The 22,988-nt window shown below is 42.6% G+C and overlaps 3 protein-coding genes across 3 annotated transcripts; all 3 read left to right on the top strand.

Annotated features, from left to right (window-relative positions):
* The first annotated feature begins 1,496 nt into the window (after window positions 1-1,496).
* LOC128455094 (tripartite motif-containing protein 16-like) lies at window positions 1,497-4,022 on the top strand. The gene has a single exon (XM_053438731.1). The coding sequence runs from the start codon at window positions 1,611-1,613 to the stop codon at window positions 2,976-2,978; it is 1,368 nt and encodes a 455-aa protein (XP_053294706.1). The 5' UTR covers window positions 1,497-1,610; the 3' UTR covers window positions 2,979-4,022.
* Window positions 4,023-6,943: 2,921 nt separating this feature from the next.
* Window positions 6,944-10,203, top strand: LOC128455088 (tripartite motif-containing protein 16). Its single transcript, XM_053438725.1, has one exon. The coding sequence runs from the start codon at window positions 7,123-7,125 to the stop codon at window positions 8,809-8,811; it is 1,689 nt and encodes a 562-aa protein (XP_053294700.1). The 5' UTR covers window positions 6,944-7,122; the 3' UTR covers window positions 8,812-10,203.
* Window positions 10,204-12,367: 2,164 nt separating this feature from the next.
* LOC128455091 (tripartite motif-containing protein 16-like) lies at window positions 12,368-15,248 on the top strand. The gene has a single exon (XM_053438728.1). It carries the CDS (start codon window positions 12,497-12,499, stop codon window positions 14,168-14,170), a length of 1,674 nt encoding a protein of 557 aa, XP_053294703.1. The 5' UTR covers window positions 12,368-12,496; the 3' UTR covers window positions 14,171-15,248.
* The last annotated feature ends 7,740 nt before the right edge of the window (window positions 15,249-22,988 follow it).

The raw sequence follows: 22,988 nt of genomic DNA, 5'->3' as shown, positions 1-22,988 counted from the left end.
AACTATAAGCTTTATCAAAAAGGAAGGTTTTGAGCCTACTCTTAAACGAACAGATGGTGTCTGCCTCCCGAACTGAAAGTGGTAGTTTATTCCACAGCAGAGGAGCTTGATGGCTAAAAGCTCTGGCTCCTACTCTACTTTTAGAGACTTTAGGGACGACAAGTAGGCTTGAATTCTGGGAGCGGAGTGCTCTAGTGGGTTTATAAGGTACTAACAGCTCTTTAAGGTAAAAAGGCTCTATATTATTAAGGGCCTTGAAGGTGAGGAGGAGAATTTTAAAATTCTATTCTAGATTTAACTGGAAGCCAGTGTAGCGATGCTAATACTGGAGAAATGTGCTCTCTTCTCTTTGTTCTCGTCAGGACACGTGCTGCAGCATTTTGGACAAGCTGTAGAGTCTTTAACGACTTCCTGCTGGAGCCTGATAATAATGAATTACAATAGTCCAGTCTCGATGTAACAAAGGCGTGGACTAGTTTTTCTGCATCTTTTTGCGAAAGGACATGTCTGATTTTTGAGATATTACGCAAGTGGAAAAGGGGGTTCTAGAAAGTTGTTTTAAGTGAGAATTAAAGGATAAATCAGGATCAAAGATCACTCCCAAGTTCCTGACTGTTTCATTGGAAGCAAGGGCAATGTCGTCTAGCGCAGCTATATCATTAGATAATGTATCTCTAAGGTGTTTGGGGCCAAGTATTATAACCTCTGTTTTGTCTGAGTTTAATAAGAGAAAATTGCGGGTCATCCAGGTTTTTATGTCTCGAAGTTTAGTTAATTGATTTCTTTGTTCAGGTTTTATTGATAAGTATAACTGGGTGTCATCCACATAGCAGTGGAAATTTACCGAGTGTGTCCTGATAATGTTTCCAAGTGGAAGCATATATAATGAGAATAAAGTTGGGCCGAGCACAGAGCCCTGTGGAACACCATGGTTAACTTTGGTGCGCACAGATGACTCATCATTAATTTGCACGAATTGGGAGCGATCAGAAAAGTACGATTTAAACCAGTTAAGGGCGGTTCCATTAATGTTAATTAACTGTTTGAGTCTTTGTAATAAAATTTGATGGTCAATTGTGTCAAATGCTGCACTGAGATCTAACAGAACGAGGACAGACACAAGTCCCTGATCTGAGGCTATTAAAAGGTCATTAGTGACTCTTGCCAAGGCTGTCTCTGTACTATGATTGGCTCTAAACCTCGACTTAAAGTTTTCATATATATTATTTTCCTGGAGAAACTCACACAGCTGATTGGCTACCACTTTTTCTAAGATTAGTTGGTTTTTATTCAATGAAAAGATTTGTTAACTTTTCTGGAAACTTTGCAGAATGTGAATCTTACAACCTGTGAGCTGAATGTGACAGTTCCAAATGAAACAATTCACTTTGGGATGTGATAACACAGATAAAAACTCACAACCAGCTCCTCCCAGTCAGGTTATGTCTGCGTCTCCTCCCTTCACAGATGTGTCAGAGTAACCAGTGAAAAACAAGCTGTGAACTGTGGGAGCTGAGTCACTGCAGGGAGTGAACGAGAGGGGGAGGAGCAGAGATCTGTTTCTGTTCAGAGGAAGTGAACCTGTTCTTCAGTCTCTGGCAGCAGCTGAAATGGCGCAGAGAGAATTTCAGCTGGAGCAGGAAACGTTCTCATGTCCGATCTGTCTGGATCTACTGAAGGATCCGGTGACTACTGGCTGTGGACACAGCTACTGTAAGAGCTCGGAGAAGCTCCAGGAGAACATCTGCTCTCGTCACGACGAGGTGATGAAGATGTTCTGCCGCACTGATCAGCAGTGTATCTGTTATCTCTGCTCTGTGGAGGAACATAAAGACCACGACACAGTGTCAGCTGCAGCAGAAAGGACTGAGAGGCAGAGAGAGCTCGGGCTGAGGAGACAAACCATCCAGCAGAGAGTCCAGGACACAGAGAAAGACGTGAAGCTGCTTCAACAGGAGGAGGAGGCCCTCAATGGCTCTGCTGATAAAGCAGTGGAGGACAGTGAGGAGATCTTCACTGAGATGATCCGTCTGCTGGAGAAAGGAAGCTCTGATGTGAAGCAGCAGATCAGATCCCAGCAGGAAACTGAAGTGAGTCGAGTCAGAGAGCTTCAGGAGAGACTGGAGCAGGAGATCACTGAGCTGAAGAGGAAAGACCATGAACTGAAGCAGCTCTCAGACACAGAGGATCACAACCAGTTTCTACACAACTACCCCTCACTGTCACCACTCAGTGGATCTACACAATCATCCAGCATCAGGATCCGTCCTCTGAGGAACTTTGAGGACGTGACAGCAGCTGTGTCCCAGGTCAGAGGTCGACTACAGGACATTCTGAGTGAGACAGAGACACAGATTTTACAGATTGAGTCTCAAGTGGATGTTTTACTGCCACAACCAGAGCCAGAGACCAGAGCTGACTTCTTAAGATATTCACAGGAAATCACACTGGATCCAAACACAGCAAACAAATATCTGTTATTATCTGAGGGAAAAAGAAAAGTAACAAATATGTTCGAAGATCAGTCTTATTCTGATCACCCAGACAGATTCACTGATTATTACCAGGTCCTGAGTAGAGAGAGTCTGACTGGACGTTGTTACTGGGAGGTGGAGGTGGGAGCAGCAGTTGGTGTAGCAGTCGCATACAAGAACATCAGCAGAGCAGGAGACTCACTTGAATGTGAATTTGAATGCAATGATAAATCTTGGTCATTATATTGTTGTAGAAACAGTAATATCTATTTTTACAACAACATCATGACTCCAGTGTCAGGTCCTGTGTCCTCCAGAGTAGGAGTGTACCTGGATCACAGTGCAGGTGTTCTGTCCTTCTACAGCGTCTCTGACACCATGACTCTCCTCCACAGAGTCCAGACCACATTCACTCAGCCTCTCTATGCTGGAGTTAGGGTTTGGCCTGAATCCACAGCTAAGTTCTGTAAACTCAAAAAGACTGGAGTTATTATAAAGCAGTGATTTAGATTTTGTGTGTAAATCTTTAACTTCTTTTGTCTCCATGTTGATCAAAGTTCGTCGTGGTGACGTTTCTGCTCCGCACAGAGATCAGCTGTCAATCATTCCTGACGGGCGGCACTATGCTGTCCTCTCATTGGTCGTTGTGTTGATGTTTCAGTTTGTTGAGCTGGACCCATGTTGCATCTCACTGCTCGTTGCTTTAAGCTGCAGAAGCTTGGGTGAAGCTTTCACATTTCTCCTTGCAGAACAAGTGCAATCTGAAAACTGATGCACCACCACAAGAGGGCGCCTTTGTTTTGTGGACCACACCCTGTGGTTTGTGTTGTGCACACAACTTTCATGTGTCAGGCTGGACTCTGTCACAGCCTGGCTCTATGAAACATTCTAACATGTCTCTTTACCTTCAGCCGCGCTGCAGAGGTTATCCAAATGAATCCTTTTCAACACGTGGCATGAAATTCAAAACTTCAGCTCTTCTTGGGTTTTTCAGAATGATGTGTGGGTGCATGTCCCGTCCACTTGCCCATGTGAAAACATCTATAGTGTGTGTTGTAGGATATATCTTGTGTGTTAAAATTACTGCATTGTTTCAGTTTTCCATCTTTTTTTTCTTCTGTTTCTGTTTTCAGTTGAAGAATTGTTAATGTGCTTAATTGGTCTCTTTCTTGAAAAAGCAGTAAGTGTATAGTCGGGGGACTTTGTTTTTAGGGCTGCAACTTATTCAGTGAATGATTTCATCGGTTCAATCAATCAATAAATCAATCAATCAATAAATCAATCAATCAGCTCCATAGTACAAGACAGGGTTCCATAATGCTCATGACTGTTTAGTGTACAGTTTTTGTGAAACAGAAGAAGGCCCCTCACCTTTGAGACGGTGGTACCAGAGGATGTTTGACATTTTTCTCTTGTGTAACTTCATGTTCTGATTTATTGATGTGAAATTATGTTTAATATATATTTCTATTTGTATCATGTAAATTGTGATTGTATTCACTTGTTAACTGTGTGCATCAGTGGTAATAAACTCATGTTCAATATGGATTTCGACTGCTCCTAAACGTTAATGCATCTGACGCTCGACTGTTCAGTTTAACAAATAGTCCAAAGAAATATCTGAATTGATTAATCAATTTAAAATGCTCATGATCAATAATCAATATTTACAAATTGTTTGAAAAGAAGAACATTGTAAATCTTCACATTCAAGAAGATGAGTTATGGATTTGTGTTGTTTTAACATCTTAAATAAAAGATCATATAAAAAACATGTATCATCTATAATAAAAAAAGTATATTTGTATCATTTGAATAATCAATAAACTCTCTAATTGTTGAGCTTCAGAGAACTGGTTGATTTCACCTGTCTTCTACTTGACTCTTTCATACGTGTGTTTTTATGTTTTTTTACTTGTGTTTTTAATTTTTTGAAGCCCTTTGTAAGTTGGTTTTTATTCCATTGAAAAGATTCATCAACTTTTCTGGAAACTTTGCAGAATGTGAGTCTTACAACCAGTGCTGTTGTGAGCTGAATGTGACAGTTCCCAGTGCAACCATTCACTTTGAGATGTGATAACACAGATAACACATGAACCAGAGTCTTCCTCCTGAACGTGCACCAGAGGAATGTCTTCGCCAGGCTTTTAAACTTGAACTCGCCTCCGGCGATTGGACAAGCGTGTTTGTTGATCCAGGATTTGAGAAGGAATAATTAGACACTTATACATGAAGTTCTGGAAATTGAACATTTATTGTATTCACTGAAATACTTACAGAGAGTCTCTGGGGTTCTGCCGGACACGTCACCAGGTTCAGTGGATCATGTCGAGAAGAAGCCCCGTTCAATCCTAAGTCCACAGTATATATAATCAGACACAGGGTGGGCACAGAGGCGGTTCTTTTTCCCTGAGGGAATTCAGCCATTGGCCAGATGTACACTGTTTCCTCAAAGTGCAGTTTTTTGCAAGCACATCACTTTCAACTGACCAGGTGTCCCACTACTGTGGCCTTGGCAAACAGGGAGCTTGCTACAGTGGAGAGACCCAGCAGATTAAACATTTCAGGAGGATTTCATATCTTTTTCTCACCACGTTTCATGAAGCACCTCATTGTATTAGTTCTGGCTGATACAATGAATTTCCATCACACACTTTTCTCCGAATTGTATTTTGGGTCAGATTGGCATTCAGATTGATACCTGCTCTTTCAGTGGTCGTGCTCTGGGCCTGACCCTGCGTCTGAGTCAAAAAGATATACATCATTCCAAATATAAGAAACAGTTGTAGCATTATAGATTATATGGATTAAACAGCTAATATTTGTTCACAGGATATAGGTAAAATATAATCACAAAATACAGAGAAACATAGATATCTCAACAGGAACCAGCTCCACTTTTTATTCATGTAAATGGTGAAATATTGGAGGCTGAAATGGAATTTTAATTTGAGGCTGAAGAGGAGACCTGGACAGTTTCTCAGACACACGGTGTTAGGTTGGGGGTTTACAAAAAGAAAAATCTCCAGGAAATGTAAAGTGAACAACAGAGGCTTTGATTACATGCAAATGAATCACCAGGATATCAGCAGTGGCATTTTCATATCCTGCTAATAAGCCCAGTGAGTGCTGGAGTATTTACCACAGAAACTGAATTCACACAAACCACAAAGTCCGACGGTAAAACAGATCCAGATCCAGACGTGAGCCTCCAGCACTTGTTGCATATTAATTCCAGAAGTCTCTCTGTGTCTCATATGTCTTGAGAACTGTTCATTTTATCATCTTATCTTATTAATAAACTTTTAATAAATATATGACCAGTGTCCTGTAGCAGTGGCACCAGGGACTCACATCAAGGTTGTCAATCACGACAATGGTAACAACAGATTCTTCACTTTCAGTCTCATCTGTCAATCATGACTTTTCACAAAGTTTCTATATCATCAAATAACTAATTAAAACCAAACTTATCAACACACTTGAACACACATCAGTGTGAACACAACAACCTAGAAGTCAAGAGGATTCTGCTTCACTGTTGGGGGGGTTTCATGTCGTCCATCTTTATTTACAGTCTCATATTCGAGCCTCGACTCTGCAGGTTTCCATTTCCACTGAGATTCAGCAGCTGCTGGATTTCCTCTTCATTTCTTTCTGGTTTCATCTCAGTCACTGAAAAACTAAATGTTTCAGATTCATTAGCGACTGCACACATTGAACAGACAACGACCCAACACAAAAACCTGTCACATCAGCAAACACGGAGTCTGCCCCCCCACACTGACATGTTGAAGTGGAGATCTTTCGCCCCCTAGTGGTAGCACAGCCTGTGACAACTTGTAAAGCTACAGTGCAGTCACATAAGTTTAAATCACTTCCAATACACCTCAATATTGTTTAACTCAAATAAATACCAACTTTACTGTATGAAGCCGGTGCTGCACACATTTCAAAATAAAAACCTTTTAAAAACAAATTAATGGATTCAGTCAATAACACTGGATGTTTTTATTTTGAAACAGGTAGGTAACAGGAAGTGTCGCAAAAATGTTTGTCCTGAATAAACTGGCTGTGTAGCTCTGCTTTCTGCACAATGTGGTGCTGCTGAACTGGGAATACTGGTCAAACTCAAGATTCAGAACAAAGTTGTACTGGTTTTATTTATTGTATTAAACTTCAGGGAGCTATTTTGTTTATTTCTTGTCTAGTTTATTATAAGTTTCAGTTTCCTTAAAAATAAATACTGCTGGGAGTTCCCTCCACTTCTTATTCTCAGATAATGTTCACATGTTCTTTCTTCATTAAACATATGCAGGCATATTTTAGGTTTCTTAAGAGGTTAACTTTTCTGGAAACTTTGCAGAATGTGAATCTTACAACCTGTGCTGTTGTGAGCTGAATGTGACAGTTCCTAGTGCAACTATTCACTTTGAGACGTGGTAAAAACTCACAACCAGCTCCTCCCAGTCAGGACATGTCTGTGTCTCCTCCCTTCACAGGTGTGTCAGTGTAAGAACCAGTGAACAACAAGCTGTGAACTGTGGGAGCTGAGTCACTGCAGGGAGTGAACGAGAGGGGGAGGAGCAGAGATCTGATTCTGTTCAGAGGAAGTGAACCTGTTCTTCAGTCTCTGGCAGCAGCTGAAATGGCGCAAAGAGAATTTCAGCTGGAGCAGGAAACGTTCTCATGTTCGATCTGTCTGGATCTACTGAAGGATCCGGTGACTACTGGCTGTGGACACAGCTACTGTAAGAGCTGTATTAACAACCACTGGGACAATGGGGAGGAGAGAGGAAGCTACAGCTGTCCTCAGTGTAGAGAGACCTTCACACCGAGGCCTGTCCTGGGGAAAAACACTATGTTAGCAACTTTAGTGGAGGAGCTGAAGAAGACTGGACTCCAAGCTGCTCCTGCTGATCACTGCTATGCTGGACCTGAAGATGTGGCCTGTGATGTCTGTACTGGGAGAAAACTGAAAGCTCTGAAGTCCTGTTTGAATTGTTTGGCCTCTTATTGTGAAAAACACCTCCAGCCTCATCTTCAGTCAGCTGCATTTAAGAAGCACAAGCTGGTGGAGCCCTCGAAGAAGCTCCAGGAGAACATCTGCTCTCTTCACAACGAGGTGATGAAGATGTTCTGCCGCACTGATCAGCAGTGTATCTGTTATCTCTGCTCTGTGTATGAACATAAAGACCACGACACAGTGTCAGCTGCAGCAGAAAGGACTGAGAGGCAGAGAGAGCTCGGGCTGAGGAGACAAACAATCCAGCAGAGAGTCCAGGACACAGAGAAAGACGTGAAGCTGCTTCAACAGGAGGAGGAGGCCGTCAATGGCTCTGCTGATAAAGCGGTGAAGGACAGTGAGAAGATCTTCACTGAGATGATCCGTCTGCTGAAGAAAAGAAGCTCTGATGTGAAGCAGCAGATCAGATCCCAGCAGGAAACTGAAGTGAGTCGAGTCAGAGAGCTTCAGGAGAGACTGGAGCAGGAGATCACTGAGCTGAAGAGGAAAGACCAGGAACTGAAGCAGCTCTCAGACACAGAGGATCACAACCAGTTTCTACACAACTACCCCTCACTGTCACCACTCAGTGGATCTACACACTCATCCAGCATCAGGATCCGTCCTCTGAGGAACTTTGAGGACGTGACAGCAGCTGTGTCCCAGGTCAGAGGTCGACTACAGGACATTCTGAGTGAGACAGAGACAGAGGTTTTACAGATTGTGTCTCAAGTGGATGTTTTACTGCCACAACCAGAGCCACAGACCAGAGCTGACTTCTTAAGATATTCACAGGAAATCACACTGGATCCAAACACAGCATTCAGACATCTGTTATTATCTGAGGGAAAGAGAAAAGTAACAAGTATGAGTGAAGATCAGTCTTATTCTAATCACCCAGACAGATTCACTGGTTGTCATCAGGTCCTGAGTAGAGAGAGTCTGACTGGACGTTGTTACTGGGAGGTGGAGGTGGGGGGGGATATGATACTAGGAGGAGTTGATGTAGCAGTCACATACAAGAATATCAGCAGAGCAGGAAACTCAGATGACTGTGAATTTGGATTCAATGATAAATCTTGGTCATTATATTGTTATGAAAACAGTTATAACTTTTATTACAACAGCATCAGGACTCCAGTGTCAGGTCCTCGGTCCTCCAGAGTAGGAGTGTACCTGGATCACAGTGCAGGTGTTCTGTCCTTCTACAGCGTCTCTGACACCATGACTCTCCTCCACAGAGTCCAGACCACATTCACTCAGCCTCTCTGTGCTGGAGTTATGGTTTGTCATTATCCTGGATCCACAGCAAAGTTCTGTAAACTCAAATAGACTTGAGTCATTAGTCAAGCAGTGATTTAGATTCTGTGTTTAAATCTTTAACTTCTTTTGTCTCCATGTTTGTTGATCAAAGTTCGTCATGGTGACGTTTCTGCTCCGCACAGAGATCAGCTGTCAATCATTCCTGACGGGCGGCACTATGACGTCCTCTCATTGGTCGTTGTGTTGATGTTTCAGTTTGTTGAGCTGGACTCATGTTGCATCTCACTGCTCGTTGCTTTAAGCTGCAGAAGCTTGGGTGAAGCTTTCACATTTCTCCTTGCAGAACAAGTGCAATCTGAAAACTGATGCACCACCACAAGAGGGCGCCTTTGTTTTGTGGACCACACCCTGTGGTTTGTGTTGTGCACACAACTTTCATGTGTCAGGTTGGACTCTGTCACAGCCTGGCTCTATGAAACATTCTAACATGTCTCTTTACCTTCAGCCGCGCTGCAGAGGTTATCCAAATGAATCCTTTTCAAAACGTGCCATGAAATTCAAAACTTCAGCTCTTCATGGGTTTTTCAGAATGATGTGTGGGTGCATGTCCCGTCCACTTGCCCATGTGAAAACATCTATAGTGTGTTTTGTGGGATATCTTTTTCATGCTGTGTGTTAAAATTACTGCATTGTTTCAGTTTTCCATCTTTTTTTTCTTCTGTTTCTGTTTTCAGTTGGAGAATTGTTAATGTGCTTAATTGGTCTCTTTCTTGAAAAAGCAGTAAGTGTATAGTCGGGGGACTTTGTTTTTAGGGCTGCAACTTATTCAGTGAATGATTTCATCGGTTCAATCAATCAATCAATAAATCAATCAATCACTTAATCAATCAATCAATCAGCTCCACAGTACAAGACAGGGTTCCATAATGCTCATGACTGTTTAGTTTACAGTTTTTGTGAAACAGAAGAAGGCCCGTCACCTTTGAGACGGTGGTACGAGAGGATGTTTGACATTTTTCTCTTGTGTAACTTCATGTTTTGATTTATTGATGTGAAATTATGTTTAATATATATTTCTATTTGTATCATGTAAATTGTGATTGTATTCACTTGTTAACTGTGTGCATCAGTGGTAATAAACTCATGTTCAATATTGATTTCGACTGCTCCTAAACGTTAATGCATCTGACGCTCGACTGTTCAGTTTAACAAATAGTCCAAAGAAATGTCTGAATTGATTAATCAATTTAAATTGCTCACAATCAATAATCAATATTTACAAATTGTTGAAAATAAGAACATTGTAAATCTTCACATTCAAGAAGATGAGTTATGGATTTGTGTTGTTTTAACATCTTAAATAAAAGATCATTTAAAAAACATGTATCATCTATAATAAAAAAAGTATATTTGTATCATTTGAATAATCAATAAACTCTCTAATTGTTGAGCTTCAGAGAACTGGTTGATTTCACCTGTCTTATTTTTCTACTTGACTCTTTCATACGTGTGTTTTTATGTATTTTTACTTGTGTTTTTAATTTGTGAAGCCCTTTGTAAGTTGTTTTTTATTCCACTGAAAAGGCTCATCAACTTTTCTGGAAACTTTGAAGAATGGGAATCTTACAACCAGTGCTGTTGTGAGCTGAATGTGACAGTTCCCAGTGCAACTATTCCCTTTGAGATGTGATAACACAGAAAACACATGAACCAGAGTCTTCCTCCTGAACGAGCACCAGAGGAACCAGCTCCACTTTTTATTAATGTAAATGGTGAAATATTGGAGACTGAAATGGAATTTTAATTTGAGGCTGAAGAGGAGACCTGGACAGTTTCTCAGACACACGGTGTTAGGTTGGGGGTTTGCAGAAAGAAAAATCTCCAGGAAATGTAAAGTGAACAACAGAGGCTTTGATTACATGCAAATGAATCACCAGGATATCAGCAGTGGCATTTTCATATCCTGCTAATAAGCCCAGTGAGTGCTGGAGTATTTACCACAGAAACTGAACTCACACAAACCACAAAGTCCGACGGTAAAACAGATCCAGATCCAGACGTGAGCCTCCAGCACTTGTTGCATATTAATTCCAGAAGTCTCTCTGTGTCTCATATGTCTTGAGAACTGTTCATCTTATCATCTTATCTTATTAATAAACTTTAAATAAATAGATGACCAGTGTCCTGTAGCAGTGGTGCCAGGGACTCACATCGAGGTTGTCAATCACGACAATGGTAACAACAGATTCTTCACTTTCAGTCTCATCTGTCAATCATGACTTTTCACAAAGTTTCTATATCATCAAATAACTAATTAAAACCAAACTTATCAACACACTTGAACACACATCAGTGTGAACACAACAACCTAGAAGTCAAGAGGATTCTGCTTCACTGTTGAGGAGCTGTCATGTCGTCCATCTTTATTTACAGTCTCATATTCGAGCCTCGACTCTGCAGGTTTCCATTTCCACTGAGATTCAGCAGCTGCTGGATTTCCTCTTCATTTCTTTCTGGTTTCATCTCAGTCACTGAAAAACTAAATGTTTCAGATTCATTAGCGACTGCACACATTGAACAGACAACGATACAACACAATAACCTGTCACATTAGCCAACACGTAGTCTGCCCCCCCACACTGACATGTTGAAGTGGAGCTCTTTCGCCCCCTAGTGGTAGCACAGCCTGTGACTACTTCTACAGCTGATTCTCTCTGCTCTCATTTGCTGCGAGTCATGTAAATGTGTGTTGATAACAGTGCAGACACACAAGTTTAAATCACTTTCAATACACCTCAATATTGTTTAACTCAAATAAATACCTGCACTTTACTGTATGAAGCCGGTGCTGCAGATATTTCAAAATAAAAAACCTTTTAAAAACAAATGAATGGATTCAGTTAACAGAATCACTGGAGTGTTTTTATTTTGAAACAGGAGGGTAACAGGAAGTGTCGCAAAAATTGTTGTCCTAAATAAACTGGCTGTGCAACTCTGCTTTCTGCACAATGTGGTGCTGCTGAACTGGGAGTACTGGTCAAACTCAAGTTTCAGAACAAAGTTGTACTGGTTTTATTTAATGTATTAAACTTCAGGGAGCTATTTTGTTTATTTGATGACTAGTTTATTATAAGTTTCAGTTTCCTTACAAATAAATACTGCTGGGAGTTCCCTCCACTTCTTATTCTCAGATAATGTTCAAACGTTCCTTATTCATTAAACATATGCTTGAAGACATTTCAACTAAGTTTTGTGTTGGAGCTTGTGGTATTCCAAATTTTAGCACTTTTGAGCGCTGCACAAATAAAATGTAAAACTATGATAATCACCGTCATGATGATTGATGTCAAAGACAAGAAACACTGTGGAAGATACGTCACTGCAGGAAGTGAACGAGAGCAGAAGGAGCAGAGATCTGTGGCTTCACGTGGAATTACATTTGGAGAACTTTGACCTGTGAAAGTCATTAAGTTCTGTCTTATCTGGGAGAACTGTCGAATGACCCGGACTTTGTCATGTTATCAGTGTTAATAAAACACACCCTGAACATCCTAGGAGGAAGCAAAGCTTGTAATTGGCTTTTATTACGACTAAACATTAACTTGCTCCGGCCCCTTCACCGAGCTGCTGTTATAAGTGAAGTGAGAGTGAAGTGAGATGAAGTTCAGGAGCTGAGAGGCAACGAGAACAACAGAGTTCGGATCTTGATACAACTTTTGTCAGTTAAAGGGAAACTGAGATCCAGGACGGTGAGATGGCTCAGAGAGAATTTCAGCTGGAGCAGGAAACGTTCTGCTGTTCGATCTGTCTGGATCCACTGAAGGATCCGGTGACTACTGGCTGTGGACACAGCTACTGTAAGAGCTGTATTAACACCCACTGGGACAATGGGGAGGAGAGAGGAAGCTACAGCTGTCCTCAGTGTAGAGAGACCTTCACACCGAGGCCTGTCCTGGTGAAAAACACCATGTTAGCTGCTTTAGTGGAGGAGCTGAAGAAGACTGGACTCCAAGCTGCTCCTGCTGATCACTGCTATGCTGGACCTGAAGATGTGGCCTGTGATGTCTGCACTGGGAGAAAACTGAAAGCTCTCAAGTCCTGTTTGGTTTGTTTGGCCTCTTATTGTGAAAAACACCTCCAGCCTCATCTTCAGTCAGCTCCATTGAAGAAGCACAAGCTGGTGGAGCCCTCGGAGAAGCTCCAGGAGAACATCTGCTCTGGTCACGACGAGGTGATGAAGATGTTCTGCCGCACTGATCAGCAGTGTATCTGTTATCTCTGCTCTGTGGAGGAACATAAAGACCACGACACAGTGTCAGCTGCAGCAGAAAGGACTGAGAGGCAGAGAGAGCTCGGGCTGAGGAGACAAACAATCCAGCAGAGAGTCCAGGACACAGAGAAAGACATGAAGCTGCTTCAACAGGAGGAGGAGGCCCTCAATGGCTCTGCTGATAAAGCAGTGGAGGACAGTGAGGAGATCTTCACTGAGATGATCCGTCTGCTGGAGAAAAGAAGCTCTGATGTGAAGCAGCAGATCAGATCCCAGCAGCAAACTGAAGTGAGTCGAGTCAGAGAGCTTCAGGAGAGACTGGAGCAGGAGATCACTGAGCTGAAGAGGAAAGACCAGGAACTGAAGCAGCTCTCAGACACAGAGGATCACAACCAGTTTCTACACAACTACCTCTCACTGTCACCACTCAGTGGATCTACACACTCATCCAGCTTCAGGATCCGTCCTCTGAGGAACTTTGAGGACGTGACAGCAGCTGTGTCCCAGGTCAGAGGTCTACTACAGGACATTCTGAGTGAGACAGAGACACAGATTTTACAGATTGTGTCTCAAGTGGATGTTTTACTGCCACAACCAGAGACCAGAGCTGACGTCTTAAGATATTCACAGGAAATCACACTGGATCCAAACACAGCAAACAAATATCTGTTATTATCTGAGGGAAACAGAAAAGTAACATGTAAGAGAAAAAAAAAGTCTTATTCTAATCACCCAGACAGATTCACTTATTGGCCTCAGGTCATGAGTAGAGAGAGTCTGACTGGCCGTTGTTACTGGGAGGTGGAGGTGGAGTGTGGGGTGTATGGAGGAGTTGGTATAGCAGTCACATACAAGAACATCAGCAGAGCAGGAGACTCACCTGAATGTGAATTTGGATTCAATGATAAATCTTGGTCATTATACTGTTATAGAAACAGTTATAACTTTCATTACAACAACATCAACACTCCAGTGTCAGGTCCTGTGTCCTCCAGAGTAGGAGTGTACCTGGATCACAGTGCAGGTGTTCTGTCCTTCTACAGCGTCTCTGACACCATGATCCTCCACAGAGTCCAGACCACATTCACTCAGCCTCTCTATGCTGGAGTTTGGGTTTATTATGATGGATCCACAGCTGAGTTCTGTAAACTCAAATAGACTTGAGTCATTAAAAGCAGTGATTCAGATTTTGTGTGTAAATCTTTAACTTCTTTTGTCTCCATGTTTGTTGATCAAAGTTCTTCGTGGTGACGTTTCTGCTCCGCACAGAGATCAGCTGTCAATCATTCCTGAGGGGCAGCATGACGTCTTCTCATTGGTCGTTGTGTTGATGTTTCAGTTTGTTGAGCTGGACCCATGTTGCATCTCACTGCTCGTTGCTTTAAGCTGCAGAAGCTTGGGTGAAGCTTTCACATTTCTCCTTGCAGAACAAGTGCAATCTGAAAACTGATGCACCACCACAAGAGGGCACCTTTGTTTTGTGGACCACACCCTGGGGTATGTGTTGTGCACACAACTTTCATGTGTCAGGCTGGACTCTGTCACAGCCTGGCCTTATGAAACATTCTAACATGTCTCTTTACCTTCAGCCGCGCTGCAGAGGTTATCCAAATGAAGCTCTTCTTGGGTTTTTCAGAATGATGTGAATAACCCAAAAGGTGAAATATGTAACTGCACTTTTAAAAAAGAAAATCCCCGACATGAGCATTTGTTTTCATTGTTTGCTTCTTTAAATTGGCTTTAAGTCTTTATTTGTGTTTTCAGTTGAAGAATTGTTAATGTGCTTATTTGGTTTCTGTGTTGAAAAAGCAGTAAGTGTATAGTCGGGGGACTTTGTTTTTAGGGCTGCAACTTATTCAGTGATTGATCAGTTCAATCATCAATCAATCAATCAATCAATCAATCAATCAATCAACCAATCAATCAATCAATCAATCAATCAATCAATCAATCAATCAATCAATCAATCAATCAATCAATCAATCAGCTCCATAGTACAAGACAGGGTTCCATAATGCTCAGGACTGTTTAGTTTAGATATTTTTAGAAAAAGAAGACCCCTCACCTTTGAGATGGTGGTACCAGAGGACGTTTGACATTTTCTTGTGTAATTTAATGTTCAGATTTTCTGATGTGAAATTATGTTTTATATAATCTACTTGCATCATGTCAATTATGATTGTATTAACTTGTTAACTGTGTGCATCAGTGGTAATAAACAAAAATTCAATATGGATTTTGACTGTTCCTAAACGTTAATGCATCTGACCCTTGACTGTTCAGTTTAACAAATAGTCCAAAGAAATATCTGAATTGATTAATCAATTTAAAATGCTCACAATCAATAATCAATATTGACAATTTTTTTGAAATAAGAACATTGGAAATCTTCAGATTTAAGAAGCTGAGTTTATTTTAATTTTTATTCTATTTTTTTTACATCTTTTGATTAAGTAAAGATAAAATTATAATTTGTGATCATTTATAATAAAAAAAGTAAATTTGTATCAATTGAATTAACAATAAACCCTCTAATTGTTGAGCTTCAGAGAACTGGTTGATTTCTTAGTAATCTGTCAAAAACACAGATGTTGAGTTGAAAGTAATTTTTAAAGGGGACATATTATGAAAAATCCACTTTTGTACTGCTTCTACACGTTAGTGTGGGTATCTGGCATGTCTACCGTCCCAAAAACTCTGGAAAAAAACAACTCCCGCGATTTGTTGTGGTTCTTCTATGTAAGAAAATATACCATAGAGTGCGTCGAATGGCAATACGACCAGAATTGACGTCACAGTCGGTCTACATGGCATAGCCTCCTGGAGGCGGAGATCTGGTGGAGGAGGAGACCGGGTTACCTTATGAGCCACAGCACCCTCCTCAGCTCGAGGCTGCGGGTGTTAGCTGGGAAGCTAGCCGAGGGGGGACACTAACCAGCCGGTGAGCGGGGTGAGAGGCGGAGATCTGGCCGAGAAGCAGAGCCTGCGTCGGGGTAAGTCACATGACAAAGCCCCCTCCTCAGCTCGGGCTCCTGGCTTTTGGTAGACCTGTCGGTGTTTGTTTACGGTTGGCAGCAGCCGCCTGACTGATCTCCCCACAGACAGGGGAGCGTTGAAAGTGCGTGTCTCGTGTCGCAGTGAGTGTCTTCAACTAGAAAAGCTGTTGTTTTGTTTGGTAATTGACGGTGACATGTAAGCTAGCTGGCGTTAGCCTCATAGCAATCAGTGCCCGGCTTGCCGGCCGGTGTCGTCGGCAGCAGCAGCCGGCTGCTCGGTGACGGGTTGGTCCCCCGGCGGCTCACTGCGAGGCTGGCGATGCTCCCACTGGCTTCACACACCTGAGAGCCGGACACATCTCACCGGCTCAGGGTTCCCCACGTCTGCAGGGTATGTCTCATTTTCATCATTGATCATTATTGATCTGTGACAAATCTCCAGCCTGTGTGTCCCCTGTGTGTTAGCAGTGGGCTAACGCTAGTTAGCTGTTAGTTTGTGTTTAAAGTTGCTTCAAATGGCTGCTTGTGCACGTTTTTACAGCAGTATTGCATGTGGAACCCCGGCCGTTGCTAACCCGAGTCGTTGCTTCTGTGTGTGTTGCCCGGTTGAAACAGCAGGTATAATTTAAAACAGCTGTTTGTGGAGCTTTGTTATAAAATAGCACCGGAACGTGTTTTTTGTTGCGCGTCTACTTGTGGCTTTACGGTAAAACAGCATGGTTGGGTGAAACGGCTTTACCGCTTTACCGTATGAGGCAGTAGTAGACGCGCAACAAAAACCCGAGTGGCGGCTGGCTTCCCAGATGACGGCTCACCTTACTGCAGTCCCAGTCTCCGGCTGCATTGTATCCGTGCTTTGGCGCTCGCTCAGCGGACAACCTCTCCTGTGATGCCCGGACGGCGAAGCAGAGGATGAGGAGGGGGGGAGAGAGCTGCGCCTTATAACTTTTGTGGCCCGTACAGATTTGCTCCACGTACCCCAAGCTGCACGCACCGGTGCCGGTCATCATTAGCTTGTTGCCACCTCCGTTGCTCAATAAACTCATACCCGGGGTTTTAAGTGCATTTCGCCGTAAAAGTTGCAGCAGTGTTAGCCTCCAGAGCTGTAGCCCCTCCACGATCTGTGTGTGCGTGTGTGCGCTCAGAATATATGCCCTCTAAGAATAAATATACACATACAGTTATATAGTGTATACACACATATCTAATGCATGTATTTAAATGATGTACATCTTTATCAGAAGGTGTAGTAGTTTGAAAATTGTAGCTTCAATGAAGAAACACAACAAACAGATACAGAAATATATGTGTAGGACAGTGACTTAAAATGATTTTAACAACCTTAAATATGCTAAGGGCAGATTTAAGACGTGAAACTGGATGGGTTTGCGTGTGTGTGTGTGTGCGCTCAGAATATATGCCCTGTATGAAGAAATATACACATACAATTAGTGTATACACACATATCTAATGCATGTATTTAAATAATGTACATCTTTATCAGAAGGTGTAGTATTTAGAAAATTGTAGCTTCAATGAAGAAACACAACAAACAGATACAGAAATATATGTGTAGGACAGTGACTTAAAATGATTTTAACAACCTTAAATATGCTAAGGGGAGATTTAAGATCTGTGTGTGTGTGTGTGTCTGTGTCTGTGTGTGTGTGTGTGTGTGTGTCGGGGGCGGGGCAGTGAGAAGGGGGTTGGGTTGTTGGTGATAGCAGGGGCGGGGCGGTGAGAGGGGGTGGGGCACTCAAAACAGGTCAATCTGAGGAAGGCTGTTTTAGACAGGGTAAAAGGGTGCTGTTTTAAATGATCCTTTTGGTTTTTTGACCAAAAAATGTTACAGACATTTCATTAAGACCCCAAGGAGCCATATCAACTGTGGTGAAATGGGAATAATATGTCCCCTTTAACTAAACTGTGTGTGTGAGACAGCCGAGGGACAGGAGAGGACGGAGGACGTCTCCTAATGGAAGACGATGTGGTGATTTAGAGGTTTAGTTTCAGCAGAGATTTGAAAATGAGTCCAGCTTTCCAGGTTCACGTTCACAAGCAGTCGCTGGAGGCAGGGAGCCGCCCTCCTTTAATTCCAGTGTGTGAACTTGTTCTTGTGGCTTCCTGGATGGGCTGCTTCTCGGAGTCTTCCTCATTATGTCTTCATCCTTGGCCCAGAAACTTGCACAGTATGTCAGAGTGCTGGTCATTCGAAGGCGTGACTCGTTTTCTGAAGTTCCATCAGTTCTTCCCCCCCCTCAGACTGTGTTCTAGTGGGACCCACCTCCTCTGAAGACTGGAGGCTCTTTCATCCGACTGTGGGACCGACTTTGCACCAGTCAAGTTGAGGTAAGAGGGGTCGCCTGTGTTAGGACCTGGTATCTGGGGAACCAAAGTTCAGCCTACGTGTGCAGTCAAAAGCCTAAAGCTGCATGTCCTTTGCTCTGGAGAAAACCAGAGCCTCCAGAACTCAGTCTCCCAGGATGCCTCAACATCACACAGAGGTGTGAAAACCGACCAGAGACACAAGTGTCAACCACTATTGGTCACTCTAGGCCCAATGACCTGTGAGGTCACAGGGCCAATATAAGGCCAGGTCTCCCCCTCTTTTTTTTCCTGGCTTCTCCAGGTCACATCTTCTCTTTCTACGATCCCGCCGAGAGGAGAAGTCTGACTTATCCAACTCCTCTTTTCAATTCCTCAACTCCAAAGGGGGGTGTTATCTTTGTAGTGGCCAGCCGCCATTTTGGAAGCACACAGACGCACAGACACACACACCAATACTCACATACACATCTTTATATATTAAGTAAACCGTTAGTAGTTTGTGTTCTTATACTTTATTGTATTCATAATATATGTTTTTCTTTCACAAATGTTTTTTCATTATTGTTGCATAAGTGAATTTTGCCAACCTCTACACTGTAAAGAACTCTATATCCTTCAACTTAGATGACTATCTATATGGTAATTTTGGTTATAGTTATTAATTGAATTGTTAATCAGAGTTCCAAATTTGTAGTCAGTACTTTTATGAGACTTAATCAATAAGAAGTAGAAGGTTTTTATTTCCGCCTGAATATTTTTTAATAAACAGATGCCTGCAGATGACTCTAGCTGGGACTGAGCTGGAAAACAGAATGGGACCCTAGCATGAAGCCTCGACTAGCCCAAGTTCAAATTTGATAACAATACCACAGAAAATGAATATTTGACAGATTTTTTCCTAAGAGCATGTCTGGGCGTTTTCCACAAAGGGTCATATGGGGCTCCAAATGACCCTTTGTAACCATGAGACCAACCAGGCTAAAAAGGCAAATTTTACACTCAAAATCATACTTTTATATAAAGGAGACAAAACCGATCATATTGTTTAAAAGGTATACAAATAAACATCTTTCATATATTTTAGCAACATGTATCGGTAGCAATCGGTAGCAATTGGCTCAGCCTTTACACGTCAGAAGAGGGGCAGGCTCCTTCCAACAACAAGGTGCATCGCGTTGGCTATTGCAGGCTGTGGACAGCCCATGCCAGCCCATGCCAGCTCCGATTGGGTCAAGTTTAGATTGACAGCTCACTTGAACCAATAGGATATGGCTATCCACCATTTTGAGAGCTTTTTTTTACATGCAAACGGAATTTTTTTCCCACTTCCGGTCTGACTGGGACGTTGATTGTACCGGCTGTGGTGATCGGATCTTGAAATGGTTTACATCAGTGGAATCAGAAGAATCTTAGCTTTCTAACAATATGTTGCATTAGTACCTAGCTTTACGACGCTAGCCTGGATGCCAGACGAACTTAGCCCCGCCCATAACATTTGAGGTCGGGAAGTTCGGTCTGGAGTCGCTCCGTTGGGGAGAAATTATGCCCGGTTCGAAATCATCCGGACCAATCAGATTGTCAGGGCGGGCTTTATACGATGATGGACAGATGATCAACGGTAACGTATTCAACCACGTCATCAAAGTGCGCTTAGGTTGAATGCCTGCCGCTGGAGAGCTGAGATGTGTAGATGCTGCCATTGAGTCTGTTTTAGAAGACATCGACAGCGCATTCATTTTGAAAGAGGAACAGAGAACGTGGAGGCGACGCCAAAGCACCTCGCTAATCCCTATCGCGCCGGCGCTTGGCTGTTCACACCGGACACTGAAGCGACGCTGAACCGCCGGGCAGCGCTAATAATATCACCCGTTGATCCAGTAGATTAAAAGCATATACTTACTTGTTGCTCCAACATTAAGCAACAGCGTCCCAACATGTGTCCTCCTTGGTGTTGTCTTTATACAACATGTTCCGAGGATCATACAACTCACTGCACTTCTCCACTTCAATTATTAATTTAATATCATCCATGTTGAAGAACTTCGCTGTTTGCTCCGTTACATGTCGTGTGTCGGGGGTAAATTACGTATTCTCCACTCAAGCCTATGTGGAGAACGTAGCCCCCCTCTCTCTCTTTTTATCTGTATCACTGCTTGTGTGGCTGTAGTGGATGGGCAGAGGGGGACATTTAATAATGTGGTCTGTAAAAGTGGTCCAGGACAACAGAAGGGGAATTCAAAGTATGGGATACATATTTGATCATTTATATCATATAAAATATGTCATCAATATAGTTTAAGATCGTTTTTCAGTGTGTTTCCTGGTGCGATACACTCGCGTCAAGCGCAAAAAATAGACTCGACGCCGAAACGATCGCTGCACAGCGCGAGGCAGCCTTGGCGCAACGCGGCGTTTCAGCCTCCGGTGTGACCCCCACAAAGTTTTAACATGGGAGTGGATGGGAGCCAGCTGTTATTTAAGGCTTGGCGCTGCGCTGAAGCGTCTTTTCGGCATCGCTTCAGTGTCCAGTGTGAACCCGGCGTTAGTAAATAACTCACAATGCGTCGCTTAAAATACGTCACATACTACGTTGCTCTGATGGTTGTAGGTCTATCCAATTGAGCGAAGAGGAATTTTACTTCCTGGTTCAGTTGAAACATGCCCCATAATCACAGCCCAATGGAGCGGTCTCAGACTCACATTCTGACTAGAATTGTGAGTCTGACAACGTCAGGCTAGTACGACGCAGTTCTGTAAATAACAATGTTTGAAACTGATCGGTAAAACAGCATACCTGGACAGCTCCTTCGGGGTAATGCCCTCGAACAGGTTAACTCACCTTCAGACAGAGAAGTTGATACTATCAGCTGGAACTTGGTCCTCATTCATTTTTCATGCCCACCATCTTATAAAACACTATTTCAGTTGAACATGAACCGTTTAACAGTGAATGTAAAATCAAGCCAAACCGAGCGCCACCATCTCTTCCAGCTCTCCACACATTGACTGAGTTCAAAAGTTCTGTTGCTGTTACTGGTATCGGTTCACATGTGAACACCAACCCTGTTCACCATTTCCATTCAATGCAATAACAGAAAGTAAATGAACACACTCTGTGACGTGAAGCAGCCTCTGGGGACCAAGCTGCTGCTGGTCCTCAACTCCAGAGACGAACCAGTCTGTGTGGATCCAGGTCACGACCCCCCCACTGTCCCTGGACTCTGCGTTGTGTCCATTAAAGCTGAGGGAAAAGAGGACGACCACTGTTGACCTGCTGGTCGGGGACGTTTATCTTCTCCACAGCTCTCTGCGGGGACACAATGATATCAGTACAGTGACTTCACTAAACCAGGCTTCACACATGCACACCTCTCTCCTCCTGTTACATACATCACGTTCAATATGACACATCTCATTTAGATCATGAAGATACGATTGTGACAACTTTAAAGAAATGTCTCGACCACTGGCAGCAAATGTTATGAAACATTATATTTGGGACAAGACCAAAAAAATGACTTATCAATACAAAACTAATCGACTCTACAAAACAGACGACAAGGCCGTAATAAGCGGCACAGAGGAAATGCACTTGTCTTCTACATGTGTGGCTTCACTCTTTCATCCGGAGATATTTGTTTTCTTTTTGTTTTCATCATTGCATCTGTTGCGTGTTGAGCGTCATGGACCCGCCCAGTCGCTCCCTGTGAACCCTCTCTGTTTTGTAGAGTCGATTAGTTTTGTATTGATAAGTCATTTTTTTTTGTCTCACTTCTAAACGTTTAAACATTTCAAAACTATTTTCAAGGAAAAACTAAAATCAGGAATCTGTAGGAGGCTCTTCTCTAATATGACACAGTTTGTCTTTGTTTTCAAATGTAACTGAAATTGAGGAACAAAGTCATCAACAAACCCAGAGTTGTTTTACCAATTATTGGTTTGTAAAGTGCTGCTCCTCTTACTGGAATCTGGATAAACTTGATAAGCCTTTGTCTTCGTCCACACCCAGTTCTATTTAGTCCAAATGTTTCCTCATTCTCTTCCCATCACATGTACATTTCAAAGATGGTATTAACCAACAAGGCTGAGACACAGACCGGAGCTCAAGAGAACACAGTGAAACTCATCTGTCATTGGTCATTGTCACTGAGGAATGAAATGGTTTGGTGAAGTTTCAGGGTGAAGACGTTGAGTTGAGTCCTGACACACAAGCCACATATTGGAGATACTGTGATGTTGTGGACTTGAGGTCGTTACGTTTATCGTGCTGTTCATTGTAATGAGGATAAAACCTCACAACGAGTTTGTTGTGTTGCTTCAGTGTTTCACGTCGTCACCTCACGCACAGACGGTCCTGGGTCGTACAGTTTAAATCCAGACTTGATCAAAACTTCTTGACACAAAATTTGTCCGTGGTTTAACCCACTATCGTATATTTGATGCAGCCGAGAGGTCAATGATGTTGTAGAAGTTGTTGATGATGAAGGAAGGATTCCGAGGACCCAGTAGTTTCAGTGTAACAAAGTTTATTACAAGAAACCACAGGTCAGGACGAGCTCTAGAGACTCGGAGACACACAAGCCAATAGTGAAATCTGACTTGCAGGGGATGAAAGCACACATATATAGGGAGTTTGGTTCCACCCATGACTT

This window comes from Pleuronectes platessa, chromosome 13 (assembly GCF_947347685.1).
Source record: "Pleuronectes platessa chromosome 13, fPlePla1.1, whole genome shotgun sequence".
Classification (NCBI taxonomy): Eukaryota; Metazoa; Chordata; class Actinopteri; order Pleuronectiformes; family Pleuronectidae; genus Pleuronectes; species Pleuronectes platessa.
Note: the sequence above shows the minus strand (reverse complement) of the source record. Positions and strands in the feature narration are given on the sequence as shown.